Source organism: Cyclopterus lumpus, chromosome 24 (assembly GCF_009769545.1).
Source record: "Cyclopterus lumpus isolate fCycLum1 chromosome 24, fCycLum1.pri, whole genome shotgun sequence".
Taxonomy (NCBI): domain Eukaryota; kingdom Metazoa; phylum Chordata; class Actinopteri; order Perciformes; family Cyclopteridae; genus Cyclopterus; species Cyclopterus lumpus.
In genome coordinates this window covers 13,053,041-13,071,928 of record NC_046989.1, presented here as the reverse complement: position 1 = coordinate 13,071,928, position 18,888 = coordinate 13,053,041, and the positions used below count along the sequence as shown (strand labels likewise).

The 18,888-nt window shown below is 40.0% G+C and overlaps 1 protein-coding gene across 1 annotated transcript in view; it reads right to left on the bottom strand.

Annotated features, from left to right (window-relative positions):
• lama2 (laminin, alpha 2) overlaps nt 1-18,888 on the bottom strand; it is a 156,454-nt gene that overhangs the window by 46,443 nt on the left and 91,123 nt on the right. Inside the window, exons 26-36 of the mRNA XM_034528174.1 lie at nt 18,131-18,262; nt 17,343-17,447; nt 14,805-14,948; nt 10,546-10,722; nt 10,195-10,380; nt 9,724-9,842; nt 9,441-9,558; nt 7,752-7,904; nt 3,302-3,426; nt 3,021-3,107; nt 2,614-2,807 (exon numbers count right to left, since the gene is read on the bottom strand). Of these exons, the coding sequence (XP_034384065.1) occupies nt 2,614-2,807; nt 3,021-3,107; nt 3,302-3,426; nt 7,752-7,904; nt 9,441-9,558; nt 9,724-9,842; nt 10,195-10,380; nt 10,546-10,722; nt 14,805-14,948; nt 17,343-17,447; nt 18,131-18,262 (1,540 nt within the window). The remainder of the gene's footprint in view (nt 1-2,613; nt 2,808-3,020; nt 3,108-3,301; nt 3,427-7,751; nt 7,905-9,440; nt 9,559-9,723; nt 9,843-10,194; nt 10,381-10,545; nt 10,723-14,804; nt 14,949-17,342; nt 17,448-18,130; nt 18,263-18,888) is intronic.

Here is an 18,888-nt window from a genome sequence, read left to right as displayed (position 1 = left end):
CAGTTTGCCCATGTTAGATTTTGATGATGAGACACATTAGTCAAAGGGCAGTAGATGACGTGGTTTTAGGACTCTCAGTGTGCCACATGCCACAAATACTGAAAACTCATTCTGAAAGTTGGAGTTAGCTTTAGGCATAATATAGAATGATTGACCAACTAAATGGCGTTACTTTCAAGGCAAACTATGGCTAAACAATCTACTTGGTCAAAATGAAAGTTAATATCTGGAGGATCTCTGTTTAATTTATTTTGGCCGAACCTACGGGGTGAAGCGGTCACTGCAGCTGTGTTTGTGGATCCCACTTTTTTGAGAGAATGTCACCACATACACCCAGTCTGAAATACTCCAAATGCAAGGGCTTTCATCAGTGGGCCATAGGCCCAATCACCATTATGAGACCTCATTCGGCAAACGATGGCGATTTAACCAACATTTCTTCAAATGGGAAAGCTGAGTTGTTCCTTTATAAGACGTTGAGAGGAAAACACAAAGACGGTCAACTTACTGCCAGACTTAATGTTTTACTTTAAGGATGTGAGTTATAAATTGGGAGTTTTTAATGTTTAAAAGCTACAGTAGCTGCCAGAGTGATGGCCACAGAACTCAATAGAATACAAAGTCATTAAACTCGTGGGCTGAGAGCTGTAACAGATTAAGCAGAAGTGCTGTTCATGCCACCGTAATGTACATTCTTCTGTCCAATAATGCACATCATCACATTTTTACTTCACAGTATCTAAAAGGTATAGAATATAATGATTTATTATCACAACCATAGAGGCTAGAAACCCCACAAATTCTCATTCCCATCCATCATCCAAACCACTTATCCTATTCAGGGTCATTGGAGCCGATCCCAGTTGACATTGGGAGAAGGCAGCGTTCACCCTGGACAGGTCACCGGTCTATCGCAGGGCACATATAGAGACAGACAACCACTCACGCTCACATTCATACCTACAGAGTCCAATTAACCTAAGCCTCCCTCCCTCCAGAGAACCCAGAGTGAACCCACCCTGCCACGGGGAAAACATGCAAACTCCACACCGAAGGACTGCCCCTTTTGCTGTGAGGTGACAGTGTTAGCCACAGTGTTAGCCACTACACCACCGTGCAGAACAGTATGCATTCCTCCATCAGATTATTAAATAGCAACCGATAGGATCATAAGATATGATTTTATTGGGGTATAATATAGTTTGACTTGATTATTTATTATCCGTGTTGATCACACCTGGTTTTGTTATTCTTGACATTGGGAAGATACATCTTTAAGTCGTATGGAAACTTAACTGGGCTGACAATGTAGTTTAGTTAAATCATATTTAGACACAACGTAGATATAAAATACAGCACAAGTCAAAGTCAGATGGCAACACATCTTTGTTGGATTTAAACCTAAAGTAGGTTTTACATCTTAATGTGCTCAAAAAATGTAATTAAACTAAATATACAAAATCCTGGTTAGATGCATCATGTACAAACGGCGTATGGTAATGTTCTTTTCTTTTTATTAGCAAATGTATTTGACTAGTTGCTTAGGTCACAATACGTATGTTTCACCTTGAAATAACTCATTGAATTTTGAACTAAATGATAATGTCATCAGTAGATGTGGGAGATAACCTGCATTTCACTCATTCAAGACGACCGACTCCCAAAGCGCTCGGTTGCGGCCCGGGGAAAGGGCAAAGCGTGGAGTGCAATCACTCTTCAACAAGTGAACAGCAGTCTGTTCGCTCCACTTAGTGTAAACCATCAGGACGTGTGATTCTATTCTGGATGTAGAGGCGACCGGTTTGGTGTCGGGGTGCACTGCAGCACTTGCACTGCCAATTTATGAGCACACGCTTTGTGTCCGTACACATAAAGACCTGAGCAAGCAATTTCCTCTATGACCTGACAGCAGCAATTTCACATTTGGCTCTGTGTTACAACCTTTTCTCCTATATTCTCTTAGCTCAATGCATGCTAATGGCACCGAATTGGCTCTGCCATTATGGTCATATTAAGTTTAAATTAGCTCCAAATGACATTGAAATTATTTTCTAAATGACTTGAATCTGATTTCTTCCACGATCCAACCTCCCATACCAACCAGAGAAAAAAAAGCTTTCACTACTCATTTGCACTTCATCGCCAAAATAAAGTAAAAATCACAACAACACTGGGTGGTTGGCCACTAGAGAGAACAGAATAGAAGGAAATAGAAAGTGGATGTCTGTGGCTTCATCTTAAACTAAAGACATTTAGATCTGCTAAAGGTAAGTTCTCAGCTCATTTTGCTTCTATTGTTGAAGACTAGTTAAAGAGGTCTTTATGATTTCAGCTTCTACTAACTTTTCTATTTTCTTAATGGCACTTATATTCATGTTTCATAACTCAGACCACATGACCAGTCAAACCTGCACCAGTTGTTTCATGGAGGTTTGGAAATTCAGTTCGCAGCTCGATGCCACTAACTTCTACACACTGGTCGTTTAACACCAGATAACACCAGATATTTCAACCTGCAGATTCCCTAAAAGAAGAGGAGGCAAACAAAGAAAGAGAGAGAAACAAAAAGGAACACGACAATGGATTACATAAAAAGCTGTGTGTTAGTCTTACAGATGATCCCAGCTGGTCCACACACATGCCTGTCCATGCACTGGTCACACGATTTCCCCGATGCCCCGACCCTGCAGAGGCATTGGCCTGTGACAGGGTCACATGGTCCAGGCAGCGCCCCCCATAAGGAACACTTACACTCCTTGCAGTGGCCACCTGGCATCTGCGGGTTACCATGGTAACCAGTAGCACACCTGGACAGGTGGATCATGTGAAGAAGGACAGAGTTCAGTACAATTGTTACTTGAATATAAAAGTTCCCATTTGTGTCTGAACAGATATAGAGTGAGATCTTTTTGTCTTGTGCAAGTGAACCATTGCCATGTCCTTTCTTACATTTTTATTTATTTCTAAGCTTATCTTGTTTCAAATTATTAGAGGATTTTGATTGTCTGTGTGTATCTCACCTCTCACAGTATTTGCCCTGATATCCCTCAGGACAGGCTGTACATCGGTAGTCATCATGTCCCTCCGTTACACAAGTTGGACTGAAACTAGACACGGACAGAGTGATAATACTTCCACTGAACATATGACGCATGTCTTAATGCTTTTACAGTCTACATTTTACAAACAGAAATGTACAAAAACATATTTTAGAGAATGACATGCAATTATGACAACATGATACATGGATTGATTCAATTTGGGGAGTCCCAATGAGATCAATGAACACAGAAAGGCTTACTTGTTCTCTGCATTGGTGAGGGGACAGGCGCACGGTTTACAGTCGTCATGGGAACCTCGGACCACACCGTAGAATCCCGGAGAGCAGCGTTCACACCGATCACCCTCTGTGTTGTCTTGACACTTCTACACGCACACACACACACACACACACACACACACACACACACACACACACACAATAAATGAATGTTATATTTATGAAGACATTCTTCCTCTAACCCTGATGTGTGTGTTTAATGTCTCCTCATCCTCCAGCCAGCAGGAGTTCTTAGTGTGTGGTTGGTTTTAAAAGCTGAATTTGATAGCGCAAGCTTTTTATAGGCAGCTGGAACACAATTACAAAAAACAACAACCTCTTTCTGCTTATTCAGAGAGCTTTTCATCTTAAAAAAAGAAAACAAATTTTCAGATTAAATGAACCGCAGTTAAGCTCCCCTTTTATCTGCATGTTACATTTGAATATTGCCACTTGCACAATAAAAACAAGACAGCAGATTTGTTTGAGCAAGAAAAGCAGCAAAAGATTGGAGAACATTTCTGTAACTCTTAAGCTGTGCACAATCCCTTGTATGTGTCTACCTATCTGAAGTGGACAATGAGCAATTAAAAAGACGACACCCATCATTCCCTTCTTGATCACTGACAAAGTGGTGTTGAGGAGGCTTTTCTTTTTGGCGAGTGAGATAATTATCCTGGTACAACTGGTTGATTTACACACGGACTAGATGACCAGCACGAGAAAGAAAAGTAGAGGCATATTGATATCGTTACACGCTGTCAGTTCACTTCACAATTCTGGATATTAGTAGCACTTTTAACTACTTTTGCACTTGGCTGTAAGGTGGTGAACTTAGAGAGGATTAGTGAAATGTTTGACAACAGGACAGAAAGGTCATTGCAGGTCATTTCTTCAAAGTCAGGAGATGCCTCTTCTCTTAGATTTATTTGTTTCTACCGAGACTAAACAACCATCAGGTGATTTTTTATTTCCCAGTTAAAACGTTGATTGAGATTCCCACATCCGGACAGTCACTGGGAAGTACCCAGTGTGATCGCAGCTGCTTCTGCAGAGCTGAGCATCTCTACCGGAGCAGCGGGGAAGTCATTACTCTCTTCTTTTCACCACCCACGGTTTGTGAGCCATTGTAGGGCCTTCGCACACAAACCCACACACACATATATCGAGCCTGCACTGTTTCTGATAGGAAACGTAGCCGTCCACACGCAGTAATAAATGGCTTTGAGGCCCAGTCCACTGCTGCATGATGAGGTGCTGTGGGAGCGTGCACAGCAGCGGCCAGCGAGCTGTTAGCCGACGGGTGCGATCTCGCACGTAAAGAGAGTTCATTAACCTTCGTTCTATAAGAGCAGGCCATCGAAATACTCATTTACTTTGCAGGATTTCACTCACCTGTTATGAGGATGGCCACAAGGGTGCAAAGACATACATAACCATGAATATATCCAAAGTATTTCATATCCAGAGATGTTTGTGTTCATTTTCAGCTTATTTTTAGCTATGCTAATAATGCAATATTTGTGTTTTGACGGATACCATGCCAAAATACAGTCGTGTTTGTATAAATATACAGTATATTTCCATAATATGTACGGCCTGCAAACACAAAAACACACACACAAATGCTCACAGATGCAGACACATAGTCAACTAACTCACATCCACACACTCGACTGTGCATTCAATCATACAAACACACAATGTACACTCACACAAATACATGACATACTGTTCACAAACACGCAGCTCTCTCCTCTTCATATCCCCAGGGTTCAGTCTTATGTGTTCGCCTTGTTTGTTGAAAATGGGAACTTCAATCAGTGCAACAGGAAGTCGCCTTCTAACGAGGCAAGTCGTTTCTATTAACTTCCTGTGTTCCTCGTTACCACTAATCACCACAGAAACAAACTCGTTTAGTATTTTCAATCTAGCCCGCTTGGATAGAAAATGCTAATGACGCCTGCTATGGACAGCGAGATGGAAATGGGGGAGGAAAAAATGGCTGGGAGGCAGAGAGAATCAGAAATCAAACACAAGGAAAGAGCGAGGGGGGAAGTAAAACAGGGGAGAAACAAATTGGCAAAACTAGAAACATTACGGAGAGGTGAGAAAGAAAGAGGGAGAGGGGGGGGGGTGATGAAAGGACAGAGAAAGACATACAAATGAGAGACAGAGAAAGACAGAGTGGTGGGGTGATGAAAGGACACAAAGGATGAGTAAATACATAATTGAGGATGAGAGGGAAGAGAATTTAGGGGATGAGAATGGGGCAGATAAAAGAAACAAGGAAATTAGAAGAAGGCGGAGTAGACGAAGGGAGAAACAATAGAAATAAAAGGGAGGAAAGCGGATAAAAGACGAGAGGAGGGAGCAGAAAAGTTGAAAAAAAGACAAACAATGAAAATAATTGGAAAGGAGAGAACAGTGGAGGGGAAACAAGAACATGTTCACATCCATATTGGAGCACAGCTATTCTCTGGTGTGTGGAGAAACAGACAGCATTTGTCTACCGTGACTGCGCTGAGGCTAATTTGAGTCTATCATACAGATGATCTTATGGAACAAGGAGTTACAGTTTGAATCCAGACTTTTAACGGGATGACATTCAAGCTGTTTACATCAGTCGTGGTCTTGTGATGACTGAACCATTTTTGAAATGACTATTAATGGAATAAAATGTTCCATTAGGCTGGTGACAGTTCCAGATTAAATTAAATCAGAGTGCGCAAAAACACTTAATTGCTGATCTTTTTCGTTGTCTTGTTTAGCTCTTCAGTCGGTAATCAGAGAGTCACACTTTGTCATGACCAAACACCAAATCCAGCACTCCAAGCTTGTGACAAATAATTGAGCTGAATTTCATGCATGGCAGTATATTTCCAAAAAGGGAAATTGTAATAGTGCTGTAATTGTTATATGATAGAAAGTGAGCCACTTGCACTCTGTGGCATATTTCAAGTCTTCCAGAAAAATTCTAAACTTTATATGCAAAGAAGCCTCCATAAAACCGCAGCTGCCAGAATTCTTCTGGGTTTGTTTACACGTGTGTGTACCTATTTATTATATACCAAATTATGAAATGGCTTCTCATTAGCTGTGCAGAATGAATCTCAGTTAATGGATTTTTCTGACAGCGTGAACAGTTTTCTCTATGGATCAAATCTGAGCGATGACCTGTGGGCAGCATGTGACCAACTGCTCCCCGAAGTCAAAGTCTTCAGATGGCGACCAGATTCTGAAAAGGCTGAAAGTGGCTAACATCTCACAACTGACAGATATTGCTCCCAAGCCACCATTTTGAGACATCCAGCAGAATATCATAAAAAAAAAAACTTTTACGAGATTGGCATTAGTGTCCGAAACGCCAGAGGGCTGACACAATGTACCGTAAAGCAGCAAGATGACAACGAGTGTAACCGGCAAAACGGTAAACTCATATCTCATAGTCATGGACTACTTTATTGTCTTCATACAAGCCCAAGTTAAGTATGAAATGCATTAGAAAGAAAGAAAGTTAAATACTGTGTAAAAACTTTGTTTTGGCTACAAATTATATATTTAAATGTTGACTTTCTAAAGCATCTAAAAACCAGATGGCCATCTGTTTATAATTCCTGGACATGTTAATAGTGTTTTTATCAGTGAACTATTTGTGACAGACACGTCTGAAAAGCTCTGATGGAGCCAAGTTACACAAATTCACAGCACGCTGACCATGATTATGTCATTTTCTGGCACGCGACCATAAATTACACTCAAAGGTGCAAACAACGGCAACAGCGATGACAGCTAACAGGAGGGCGGGCACTAGGTTTCCGCGTCGATGCCGTTGGTCAGATGGTGTTATCAGCTGTAACCGATTAGATCGTCGGTGGGGCTCATATGCACCATTATTCCACTATATATTTACATAGAAAATAATAGTTTGATGCTATATTAAGACTCTGAATGTAAAATGTAGCACCTGGGATGTGATCTGATCTAACTGATCTGAACAGTAAGAACGTCAACATGGACACTATTATGGGAATTATTGTCACAGCCGGAATGTGCTGATCACTGACAGCGTCAAACTAACGATTGAATACAGTTTGTGTTTCTTTGCCTCAATGTGTTTCAATTGTAGTTCCTTCTAGAAGATCATATTCTCCCCTCTTTCTAAAAGTAAGGGTGTAGCTTTGGGTCAGATCCAAAGGAGAGGAAATTACAAAAAATGTCCACGAGCCAGGGGTCGTTAATTATTGCCGGGGCTAATTACAGAACCTGACATTACTCCCAACACACACATTTTACTCTCTCTCTATCTCTCTCTCTCTTACACATCAGTCTCTACCTGGCATATGGCTTTATGAAGGTCTCCAGTGGCAGAACACTCACACACACACGCACGCACACGCACGCACACACACACACACACACACACACTTACCTGGCATATGGATGTCTCAGGGTCACAGGTGGAAGAGTGCCCACTGCATTGGCACTGAACACAGCTGCCCATGCCGGCAGCGGTCGGCAGTCTGGACGCTGAAGCAGATGTCATGGAACCGGCGCGAAGACGGTAGAAACCTGCAGCACACTCCTGCACACGGAGAGATAGAATGAGGGAACACATGTATGTTTGAAAGAGTCTTTTAAAGCTGAAAGACAGACATCAACAATACAGTTTTTTCCCACAGTATGCATGATATTTTGTGCACACACACACACACACACACACACACACACACACTGTAACTTTTTCTCCCCCTCTCTCCTGTTCAGTAATAATTAATGGAGTCCATTTAAAGAGCCATCTGTTCCCTTTGCTAGCGCTAAACGCCCGTTTAAATATACTTTATTAACAACGACGGCAGCTACAAATAGAACGGCCATCTGTCAGCAAAGATCTCTACGACCTGAACATTTAAAGTTTAGCTATTTGGCAGTTTTTCAACAGTATCTGTAGCTTCTAAATGATGTCCATGGCTATTTTCTTTAGTAGAAAACAAAATGAAAACAGAGGTTAAAAAATATCGTTAAAAGTTTGCAGGCAACTCATGTGTTCCTATGAGATTAACACAATAATACCTAAATGACTCTCAGGCGCCGCGATCCAGAGAAATTGCCCAGAACTGTTGCCTCTGTGTATCATAAGCTGCCTCATTAAACTGAAGATTGAGTCACTGCTATACGCTTTCTGTGGCTTAAGAGAAGGAGCCGGACGCAGTTGAAAGTCAATTGCTTTGACAAAATCACGGCGCTCAGTGAGGCTTAATCCTAGCTAAGCAAAGCAACAAAAAAACAGAGGCTGTAAAAGATGCTCAAAACTCTGAACTACATGTAAATTGGAAACTTTTGAGATACTATTGAAAGCCCAGTCTGTGACCTCAATGTTTACACGCTGAAGGCAGCAGCAGCAAGCCTTCATTCAGTCCTCTGAGCGCTATGAGAGGAGGAGAGAAAGCCCACTCATTAATGGTAGTGGTCCTTGATAGTTTTGAACTTGTGTCTTCTTGAATGCTTTTTCTTTTCATTTTTTTTATATATTCTCACTATTCAGTACTTTCTGTGTTTTCTTATTCAAATGTCGTTGACATTTTATATGATTTACTATTTATAAAGTGGACTTTTTGCTGATTGTGTCATATGATACGAATACTGGAATTGAATTCACAAAACCTGTGATGCATTTTGACATTGATATATTCATCCAATTCCTCGTCCGTCTGCTAGTTTCTATCAACTTATTAAGAGTATGATTTAGACTTTGGCTTTGGTGTAAATGTCTACTGATGCAAATAAGAAATGTTTTTTATAAACAGTGTTTGTTCACTAGAGAGCACTTGATTTTCTCAATTGCAATATATCCTGCGTATTTTGGTTACAATACTTTTTTAAGGCAACATCTCTTTCAAAAGCAGTAGTCTCAGATGTCCACATCTGCACCTCTACAGTACGAAAATGTCTACAATATTAAATTGAAAATGCTATGATCACAGCATGCCTGTTGACTACTAAAACAACCGGTTACCTGCAGTATGTCACAGTTCCTAAAAACACATTTTTGAAAAGTTAAACATTTTGCAGGTATGAGTTCTTCACACTTGTGCAAGCATTTGTTTGGTTGTGCACACACCTCACAAGAAAGTCCAGAGTATCCGACTGGACACTCGCACTTCTCTATCTGATGTGCTTCCTCGCTCTCTTTGGTGGGTCTGCCTTCCTCGGCCACTGTGAGACTGATCTCTGAAATACTAGAAAAGAGAGAAGTGTAAAACAATGTAGTAGGATCACTTTTGTATTATGTTTTTATCATAATTATGTTTTCTTTTGAGTTTTTAATAGCACTGGTTTGTCTGTAATGACATCATGTCAAATATGTGTGTGTGTGTGTGTGTGTGTGTGTGTTTGTGTTTTACCGGCTGTGCCTCATCAAGTTGCCGTGTGATGCCTTAATTAGGATGTAGTCCACATAGAACAAAATATCCATGAAGTCCTCTCGAGTCATGGACCTGCCATCTGCGTACTTCCACTCATGCTGTACACACACACACACACACACACACACACACACACACACACACACACACACACACACACACACACACACACACACACACACACACACACACACACACACACACACACACACACACACACACACACACACACAAAAATCAATGTTATCACTGCAGTCTATTACCAGTGTAATAGACCCTGTTTGTATTGACCGACAGAGCTCGCCAAAAATAAGTGCAATCAATATTCAGTTTAGCTGCATTAATTTTGTAGTTGGTATTTAATAGAAGAATATATTTCTTAAACTGATAACTCAAATATTTCTTCCATTACTTGTCAATATCCCACTGCAATGTGCAGCCTTACTCTACCTCTGTCATGTCGATCTCGTGGCGAGTGAGCTGGCCCATCTGGAGTCCCGGTATGTTGCGGGTCATCAGTATGTTGCGGGTGGGACCGCCGTTAATGATGACCTGAGGCTCATAGGATGAAGGACCAGTTTCATCTCTGGCCTCGTAGTACACTGCATATTTCAGCTGCCCACCATATGCTGTGATCTGAGGAATTGATTAAAAGCGACTATTACAGTGCAGTGAATTTTCACCTCTTTGACAAACTACACTTGATTTGAGCAAAGAACATATATTTATATTACTAGTTTGATGGTCAGAGGATTACAGATCGCTGTAGGAAACAATAATAAACACAGTGAGCTTTCCAACCATTGAGCCTCTGAACTGCTCTGGCAGTTTCCAGTAGTAGGGTTCAGAGAGTGTTGAGGTGACCAGCTCCGTGTGAGCGAGGATCTCCGGATGCTGGAAGCTCACTCCTCTCCTCGTCTCCACAGTGTTGGATTTATCCACCAGGGGCAGCACCGTCTGCTCAGGCCTCAGCGCCAACTAGGACACACGACAGTGGAGACAACATAAATGTGACGCATGTTGATGCTTGAAGATTTACCCCAAGGAGCCATTCCCCGGAAGCTGTTCATACTGTATATCATGCTGCCTTTCCATTTGAACTGGGTGTACATACTCAGTGCACTGAGCATATGGGTGGATATAACTATGATTAGTTTACATCGTCTCAAATGGCTAATAATCATGGATGTTATGTTCTCAGTAGTTTTTTATATAACACTGCAGGGTTTGGGCTTGAGTAGAAATGATAGTTTAACCATGGTCTTATTTCACCATGTGGACACAGACTGAGCTAGATATAGCATATGTGCATATATGGGAGAATAATCATAACTGAAACCACATATGTTACACAAACCTGTCAATGAGGTGTGCATAAGTCCATGACTCACATGTGTACAGAGGCATCAGTGTCTTTTTCTCAAAGTCAAACAATTCCTCTTTTCCTCACCTCCTCAAACAATGCTCCATTCTCTTTGAGAAATGTTTTTTAAACTGCTAACTTGTTACAAAAAATGTACATCCGCATTTCATCTGTGGGCACAGAGAACTGTGACATATTCTAAATAATGAGGATGGATCCATGCAGCTCTATCAACTGTCCAAATGAAGGCACCGTATACTGAGATATTTGATCGGAACATGAATACATGTATTTTAATTACCAAATATGGGCCATATGTTTAGCAAAAACAAACCTTTTGTTTCACAGTCAAAAGAATTTGACTCGTATGGGGATTTTAGTCAAGTGGGAGGTGCTAATTGTTATTTAAACGAGTCTTTGGCATTTGGTAGCAGTCCTGTTGCTGGCTTTACACTTCTTCAATCCCTCAGCTTCAAACCCAAACACTACAATGAATGGTTATGTATTATATGTACACACCACACGTGACATTTGAGATATGGAAGTCATGAACAGAAAAAAAGAATTTGCTTTTCTTTCTTGTATTTTGCATATAAGGGACATTCCTGCCATGAGTTTTGCTTTTGGTATTCTTTCAAAGGGACCCAGGATATTATAATAGTGGCATTGCCAATAAGACAGTGAGTCTTGTTGATTGTTTTTTGAATAATGGGTCAATCTAACTTTTCTGGAAAGAATTGTTCTTGACTTTTGATTTCCAACATACATGTCTTTCCATTCTGAAAATAACTTAAGGTGTCACTCAGTCAGTAATAACTCAAATAGGATTTCCGTACCAGAGAGCAAGAGACAGCTTGGAGAAAATCTAGCCCTTTCTTTCTCATTCTTTTCCTGTCTCGATTTCGATATTACTTGAATAATATGAGGGTATATTATTGACTGTGGGTTGTGGTTGAGTGGACTGATTTAAAAAAGAGATTCATCTGCTGGAGCCCGGATCTCTCCCTCTCTCTGTAGCTGCAGTCCAGCAGTGCTGATAAGTTGATATTGTGCGAATAATGTGTGAGGCATAATGGAAGAGCGCTCTTTGTTTGAGCGATATCTATGAAGTTACTTTAGAGTGGACACACTAGCAATACTGGATGCATAATAGAGATGCAGTCACACAGGCAAAGGGAAATTACTACTTTCAAAATGAATTGGATTCCTTGAATGTACTGGAGCTGGTTTCTCATTGGCAATGTTATTGATACCCTATGATATCAAATAAGTAACAGGTGCAAAGTTACAAAGAAGTTTAGCATGCCATAAAATCCAGATTTGAGTCTTCATACAACTTAATGGGCGTGTGCTTATTCTGATTTAATATGAGATATGCAGTGCTAGAGTGGAAGAAGTATGTATACAGAGTGAGAGACGATGACTTCATTATGTGCACATTCAGTAGATCATTATAACTCTCATGTACTCTTTTCTATTTAACCATATTTTCCCTTGAAAATGCTAATGCAAAAATGCCTTCTCTTCTTTAAGAGGAGAGTCCTTTTGATTTTTCTCAGATTATCAGGTCTTTCATTTTAGCTCAGTTCCTCAGTAGATTTGTACTTTATTATTCTGGTGCAGATCTTTACAGCAGTATTTAACAACTAGTGTAATCACACACACACTTCTCCCATCTGAGATAAATGGCACAGAAATGGCTGTGTGTGTGTGTATGGCAGTATCTGTGTGTGAGTGTGTGTCCCTCTGCCCTTACCTCCATGTAATCCCCTGTAGTCTGAGCTTGTTGTGTGTGTTTGTGTATGTGAAGGCATGTATACTGTTTGGATAGCGTATGTGTATGGTGTCTAGTGTGTGTGTGTGTGTGTGTGTGTGTGTGTATGTGTGTGTGCGTCCCACTCCACTAAGAGTAATCTCACGATTCAGTGGTTCAGAGAAAATCTCCCTCTTTCCAATAAACTCTCCATTTTTCATTTTTTCTGTCCAGCTCTCTCTCTCTCTGTCAACAATAAATTAAGTGAATGTTTGTCGTTCAGATGAATCCTCTCGCCACACTCCATCAGCAAACTCTACGGTTACCACGGAAACGACAGTTAACCATGAGGAGGGGTCTTTATTAAAAACAGGTTGCCACTCAACAATTGACTGCTAACTTGCTGGCTGACTGTCTGCTGCTCTTACTTACTTCTGTTTTTGACTTACTGCTTTATCCATATGCTCCACCTTGTGTTTGTATTGTGTCCAATATATATATATATATATATATATATATATATATATATATATATATATATATATATATATATATAGGATGCAACAAGATGAAGCCCACTGACGTTTCCTGAAGCACCCACTTCTACAGTGAAAGATCTCATTATCTACGTGATGGATTAGCACAGGCCTTTGAACAAACATTCATGGTTCCTAAATGATTTGATTTGTTGACCTTCTGACTTTTCCTCTCAATAACTTTTAGATGGATTGCCACAATCCAGACATTCATGTCCACCTATGGATGAATTAAATAACCTTTTTGAATATTTCTTCAAAAACAATTTAGTCAACATTTTTTATTTTTCCATCAGCCTCCGCTTTACTTTGTATTTGGGGCGAATTACCAGATGCCGACTGTCAAAAATACATAAAAAGAAAGCCATCAGGAGAACTTGTAAAAGCTCTACAAATAGTCTGTTGGAATGTGCCTACGGCACTCGCCTTTAAGACTCGCTTTCTGACGTACATTTGTTAACATTTTGACATTTGGCACCAAAAAAATTGTATGCCAAATCATCTATTTGTGGTTCCTATTTGCAAACGGATGTACATACAACTATAATGGAATGAAGCGTATTTTTCTTTTTGCGTTTATTGTATTGTATTATTTCAATGGACATCTGAGACATAATGATATATTTGTAAAGTGTAAGACACCATGAATCAATATGCTTTTTGTGTCTATGCATTATTTGAGTTACAGTTATGACTCGGAGAAGAACTATGATCCTTGACTAAAATACTCACGTCTCTCTCTAGAGGTTTTTGAGGATGCTAAGAATTCCTGATGAATTCCTGATGAATCTACCTTAGATCCAGCACTTATTTGTGTTTGTGCAATAGGCATTCCAATATTCCCAAATACAGCACACCTGTCTCATCTCTGGAAGCATCATCCCATCTTCTGTATATCTCTAACACTGCACCTATTGACAGCCACCAGGAAGGCTGCAAATAAAATTGACTAATGCTTTCTACTGGGCAGAAATCAAGTGAAATGAGATCTATGAACTTTAAGTATTCGACACAAGCCTCTAATTATCCATACATAATGATTAATGAAGAACATGAAGCTTACAGCGTTGGCATAGTGCAGAGTTAGTTGTAGGCAGCCAACTGTCAAATGTGCCGTCTCAGCAAGGAAGCTGGCACAGACAGTGTGTGCAGATCACACATCGAGATCCAGACCAGAAACTACTCTTTAAACTTATTCTTCTATATATTAACAAAAGGCTTTGGACAAGTTGGATTGAAGAATTAAAATAAAATGTTCTATTTGAAGTCAGTGAGGTCATTATTTGTCGATTTCTGAAACATTTAATAAAGACAATAAAGATTTGAGCCACTGAATCCTATTCTTCATCTATTTTTGTGAAACAATACAAGTGACAGAAAAGAAGTTCAAATTAAGACGTCTACTCACCCACATCCTGATGAGTCCTCGCGCCTCTGTGCAGGAGCGTGTCAGTCCGTAACAGTAGCAGTTGCTGCAGCCACGCAGGTTTCGTACAGACAACCCAAACGTTTCTGGCTTACAGCGGTCACAGTTGTCTCCTTCAACATTTGCCTGAAATAACAAACATAGGCAAACACACACAGTTGAGGAACATTTTCAACATTGGTTTAGTGAAGTGGAGAAAGGATGTCACGTGACAACAGTGAAAGCAGCTAAATCCACTCAGCTGATGAGGACTAAAAGCAGTCTGAAAGAAACACAATACAGTGACATGGGCCAGTTATGAGAAACTAAATGTAACTTTGGGAAGCATCTAATTCTTTACTTCACTGCTTGAGGTCAGAAAGCAGATTAAGCTCCAGGCAAGCAAACCTACAGCAGTGCTTTTGGGATGAAATACACTGCATCAGTAACCGTGTTTACTTCTGCTGTGAAGTTGGGCATTTTAAGAAGGCGATCAATGGGGACTGACTCACTTTTGGAGCCAGCCTCAAGTGGCCAAATGAGGAACAACAGGTGTTTGGCACTTTTGCATTGGCTTCATTTTTCATTTTTTTTTGCAAGTCAAAAGCAGACCTCAAGTCAGCTTCACCCGTTTATAGCCATCTAGATATTGACATGGTTGTGATATTGTCAACATTATAACAACTACTACTTTAGACTAGACTGCGTCACATATTTTAGATATTAAAATACGTTCATCCTATGCAACACAGAAAATATGTTTTTTGTTGGTTCCATTATTATGTCACTGCAGTAAATTGTTTAAATTTTGAATAAATAAGCTGAGGGCTGACCGGTATAAAATGGGATTGTGGACAGCTCTGTTTATTAAGGATTCTCTCTCTGCTAAGAAAAGTTTCAGTCCTGTCAACAAAACATCATCCAATTAATGTTGAATTCTGTCAAAACATTCTGCAGGTTAGTAAGTAAGGACCAAGAACAATGTGAGGGAACCTAAAATGTCAATATTAGTACTATTATTTGTTATGTCAATAAGAGGCCATTGTATTATTACTAGTGAATAATGATCATCAATTTATTTAATAAATAATTTAGTCCAAAACCCAAAGTTATTTAATTTCTAATCATATTAAAAAGAGAACACCGTTTGAGAGGCAAGAATTAGTGTATGTTAAGGATTTTTCCATGGTAAATAACTGAAACAATTACTCAATTATTAGAATGATTCTGTCAATCAACATTTCAACACAAGTTATGACATTATAGAAGATCCTTGCATGTTAAGAAGACATTGGGGCCACCTCTTAATGTTTGGCACTGTACATCTGGCCTCTTTAATTTAAGGGATATGTGATGCTACTGAAGCCATAAGGAAATGCAGCTACATCACATACTGCCATAAATAAATACAGCCAGACAAGGAAACCAGCATAGCCGCGAACATACAGTTGAAATAACTGATGAACTGAGAGGCAGGTGTAGATGGAATGATGGTTTGAGTAACAGGCAGTCACCCAGTGATCTGACGCCTCATTACAGGCCATGAATCAGGTGTGTGCATGTGTGTGTGTGTGTGTCTATTTGCACATACAATTTTGTTTTAGCATTTGTCGCCGTCTATGTAGGATAATGTGATAAGCAAGTGACAGCAGAGATGAAAGGTGTCTCCAGTCTAGGCGTGCCATGTATTGAATATGTGCATTTGTGTGTGCTTGTGTGTGTGTATTTGAGAGCTGTGACAGCAAGCTATTCATGAGAGGTGTGCATGTGGGATATATGATCAACTTGTCACACTGACGTTGAAGGGTGTGAAATATATGCGTGTGTGTGTGTGTGAGTGTCAATATATGATATTTACGCCTATAAACATCCAATAATTGTATATTTTATTTGTCATTTTCTATTTTTTTTACTAGTGTGTTACTGTTTGTGCTTGCATCATGGCTGTCAACAACAAGAGGAGATGGCATCCACACACACTTTATTTTTCCGTGTAAACTTTTTTCTCTGTCAATTGAACTAAAATGGAACATATCATGCTTATTTTCAGGTTCATACATAATTGGGGTTTCTACTAGAACATGTTTATAGGCTTTAATGTAAAATAATAAACACTATTTTTCTCGCTGTCTGTCGTGTGTCTGTCTGTAATGCCCCATTTTAGTGCCTGTCTTTTTAAGACCCCCCCTCCTAAAAAAGGCCTGAGATAAAGAAATGGTGCACCCTTGCAATGGGTAAATGTCAAATCCTTGGTGGACATGGTGGTGTTGTATTCTAATGTGGCTGCATGTGACATAAGAAGGGGAGCCCAAGCACACATGTTCTGATCGATGCTGCCAACAAAAAACTGACTGGATTGCCTCACAGTGTGTGGGTTGGTCGACACTCCTCATACCCAAATGTATGAACACAAGCGCTGAAAAAGTGAGTTTTTCATTATATGTCCCCTTTAAACAACTACTGGAAGTGCATTGACAGAAAAGTGAACAAATAAAGGGAGGACCAAGTGAAAGCGTGTATTTCTGTGACTGTACACTGTACCTTGCAGCTACACTGTCCAGTTCGATCCGCGCAGGCGCACACTCCTCTCTCCTGGTCGCAGGTCTGGCTGTCCGATCCGGAGACGTTACACTCGCACTCGGTGCACTGTGGGAAACGTGGATGCAGACAAGGCCGCGCTTCTGTTAGCAACAATATGACAGGCTGAGAGAGGAGCTACCAGAGTGTGTCCTAGTTTTATGCTTCACCAAAACCATTAAACTTCACTCCGAAATAAACATGTTGGCATCATCTTCTCACTCCCAGTCATGTCAGTCGAAACATCGCTGTGACATAAGTGTCTATTATTATTAATTATTCAAACCTAAATACAGCTGCACTATGAAGCAAATACCAAATATGAAATGTACATTGTGATTGTATATATACACATTTTAAAGTTAAATTAAAGAAAGTTGCCTTTAAACTAAGATTTGAATGTGGTGGTTATATGAAAAGATTTGACTAACATAGTGTCTTTTTTTTGTTGTATTATACGCTGCAGTTCTGCAGAAAAGTTTGGCTCTGGTGTAAAGATAACTTCAGGGCGAAATAAAACCAGTGGTGTGACGACACTATTAGACTTCATCAATCAGGCCTGCAACACATCCGTTTATTGAGGCATTTTATGCTCATAAAATCCATAATAACAGCACAGTCATGTCTAATTTCTCTCCCTTGTCCAAGTCGAGTCCCACAGACTATCAACCCCAGGTGATCGGGTCCCTTTGGAGATTCTCTCCAGCGATAACAGTAATATTATCAGTGCTAATGTCATTCAGATCATTCACCTGAGGAAAGTCTCTGTATCCAATTCGACATTCGTTGCATTTCTCTCCTCTGAAGGAGTCGCGACACATGCAGCAGCCGGTGTTGACGTTACACTGCTGGGTCACTGAGCCGATCACACTGCAACCACACGCCTACAAACACAAACACAAACACAGAGATTATTTCTGTTGCTCTTATACGTCTTAATGATTCAAACTGAGCTTGAAACTTGTTTTTCTTTATCAAGTACAATGCAAACATTCCTCTTGGTTCCTTAGTGCAGACGGCAGTTAAACCTGAAGTTTCCAAGACGTACAGCTGAATATTGTGTAGAGTTTTATTTGACTTCTATGAGGTAAAAGATCTGTTTGCATGCCTGAAGCTCAGAGATCTTAATTGAGCTTTGAATCAGGATAGCTGTGTCCAAATATTGAAAATGGGGAGGTACATGTACAGTATGCATAACTGGAGTGAGTGAGATCACCTAAAAAGATCCTCCTTCTAACACTAAACTGCAGTGGTAGCATATTGTTCTTACTAAAAACAATCGCTGGCTGGTATTACAATTGAAAAATGTCTCAAACTATGCTGAAAAAATGAAAACTGTTATGTGCTGCACACAAGACTGACGTTGACTTTCACAGATTATTTTATTTCTTGCTGTTCAATATGGCTTTTCATTTCAAAATCATTTCGATGTGATCTCAAGCAAGTTAAATGTTTCATTCTGATGAATTGTTGTTTGTTTTGTTATGTTGTTCCTCTCTGCTTCACTGTG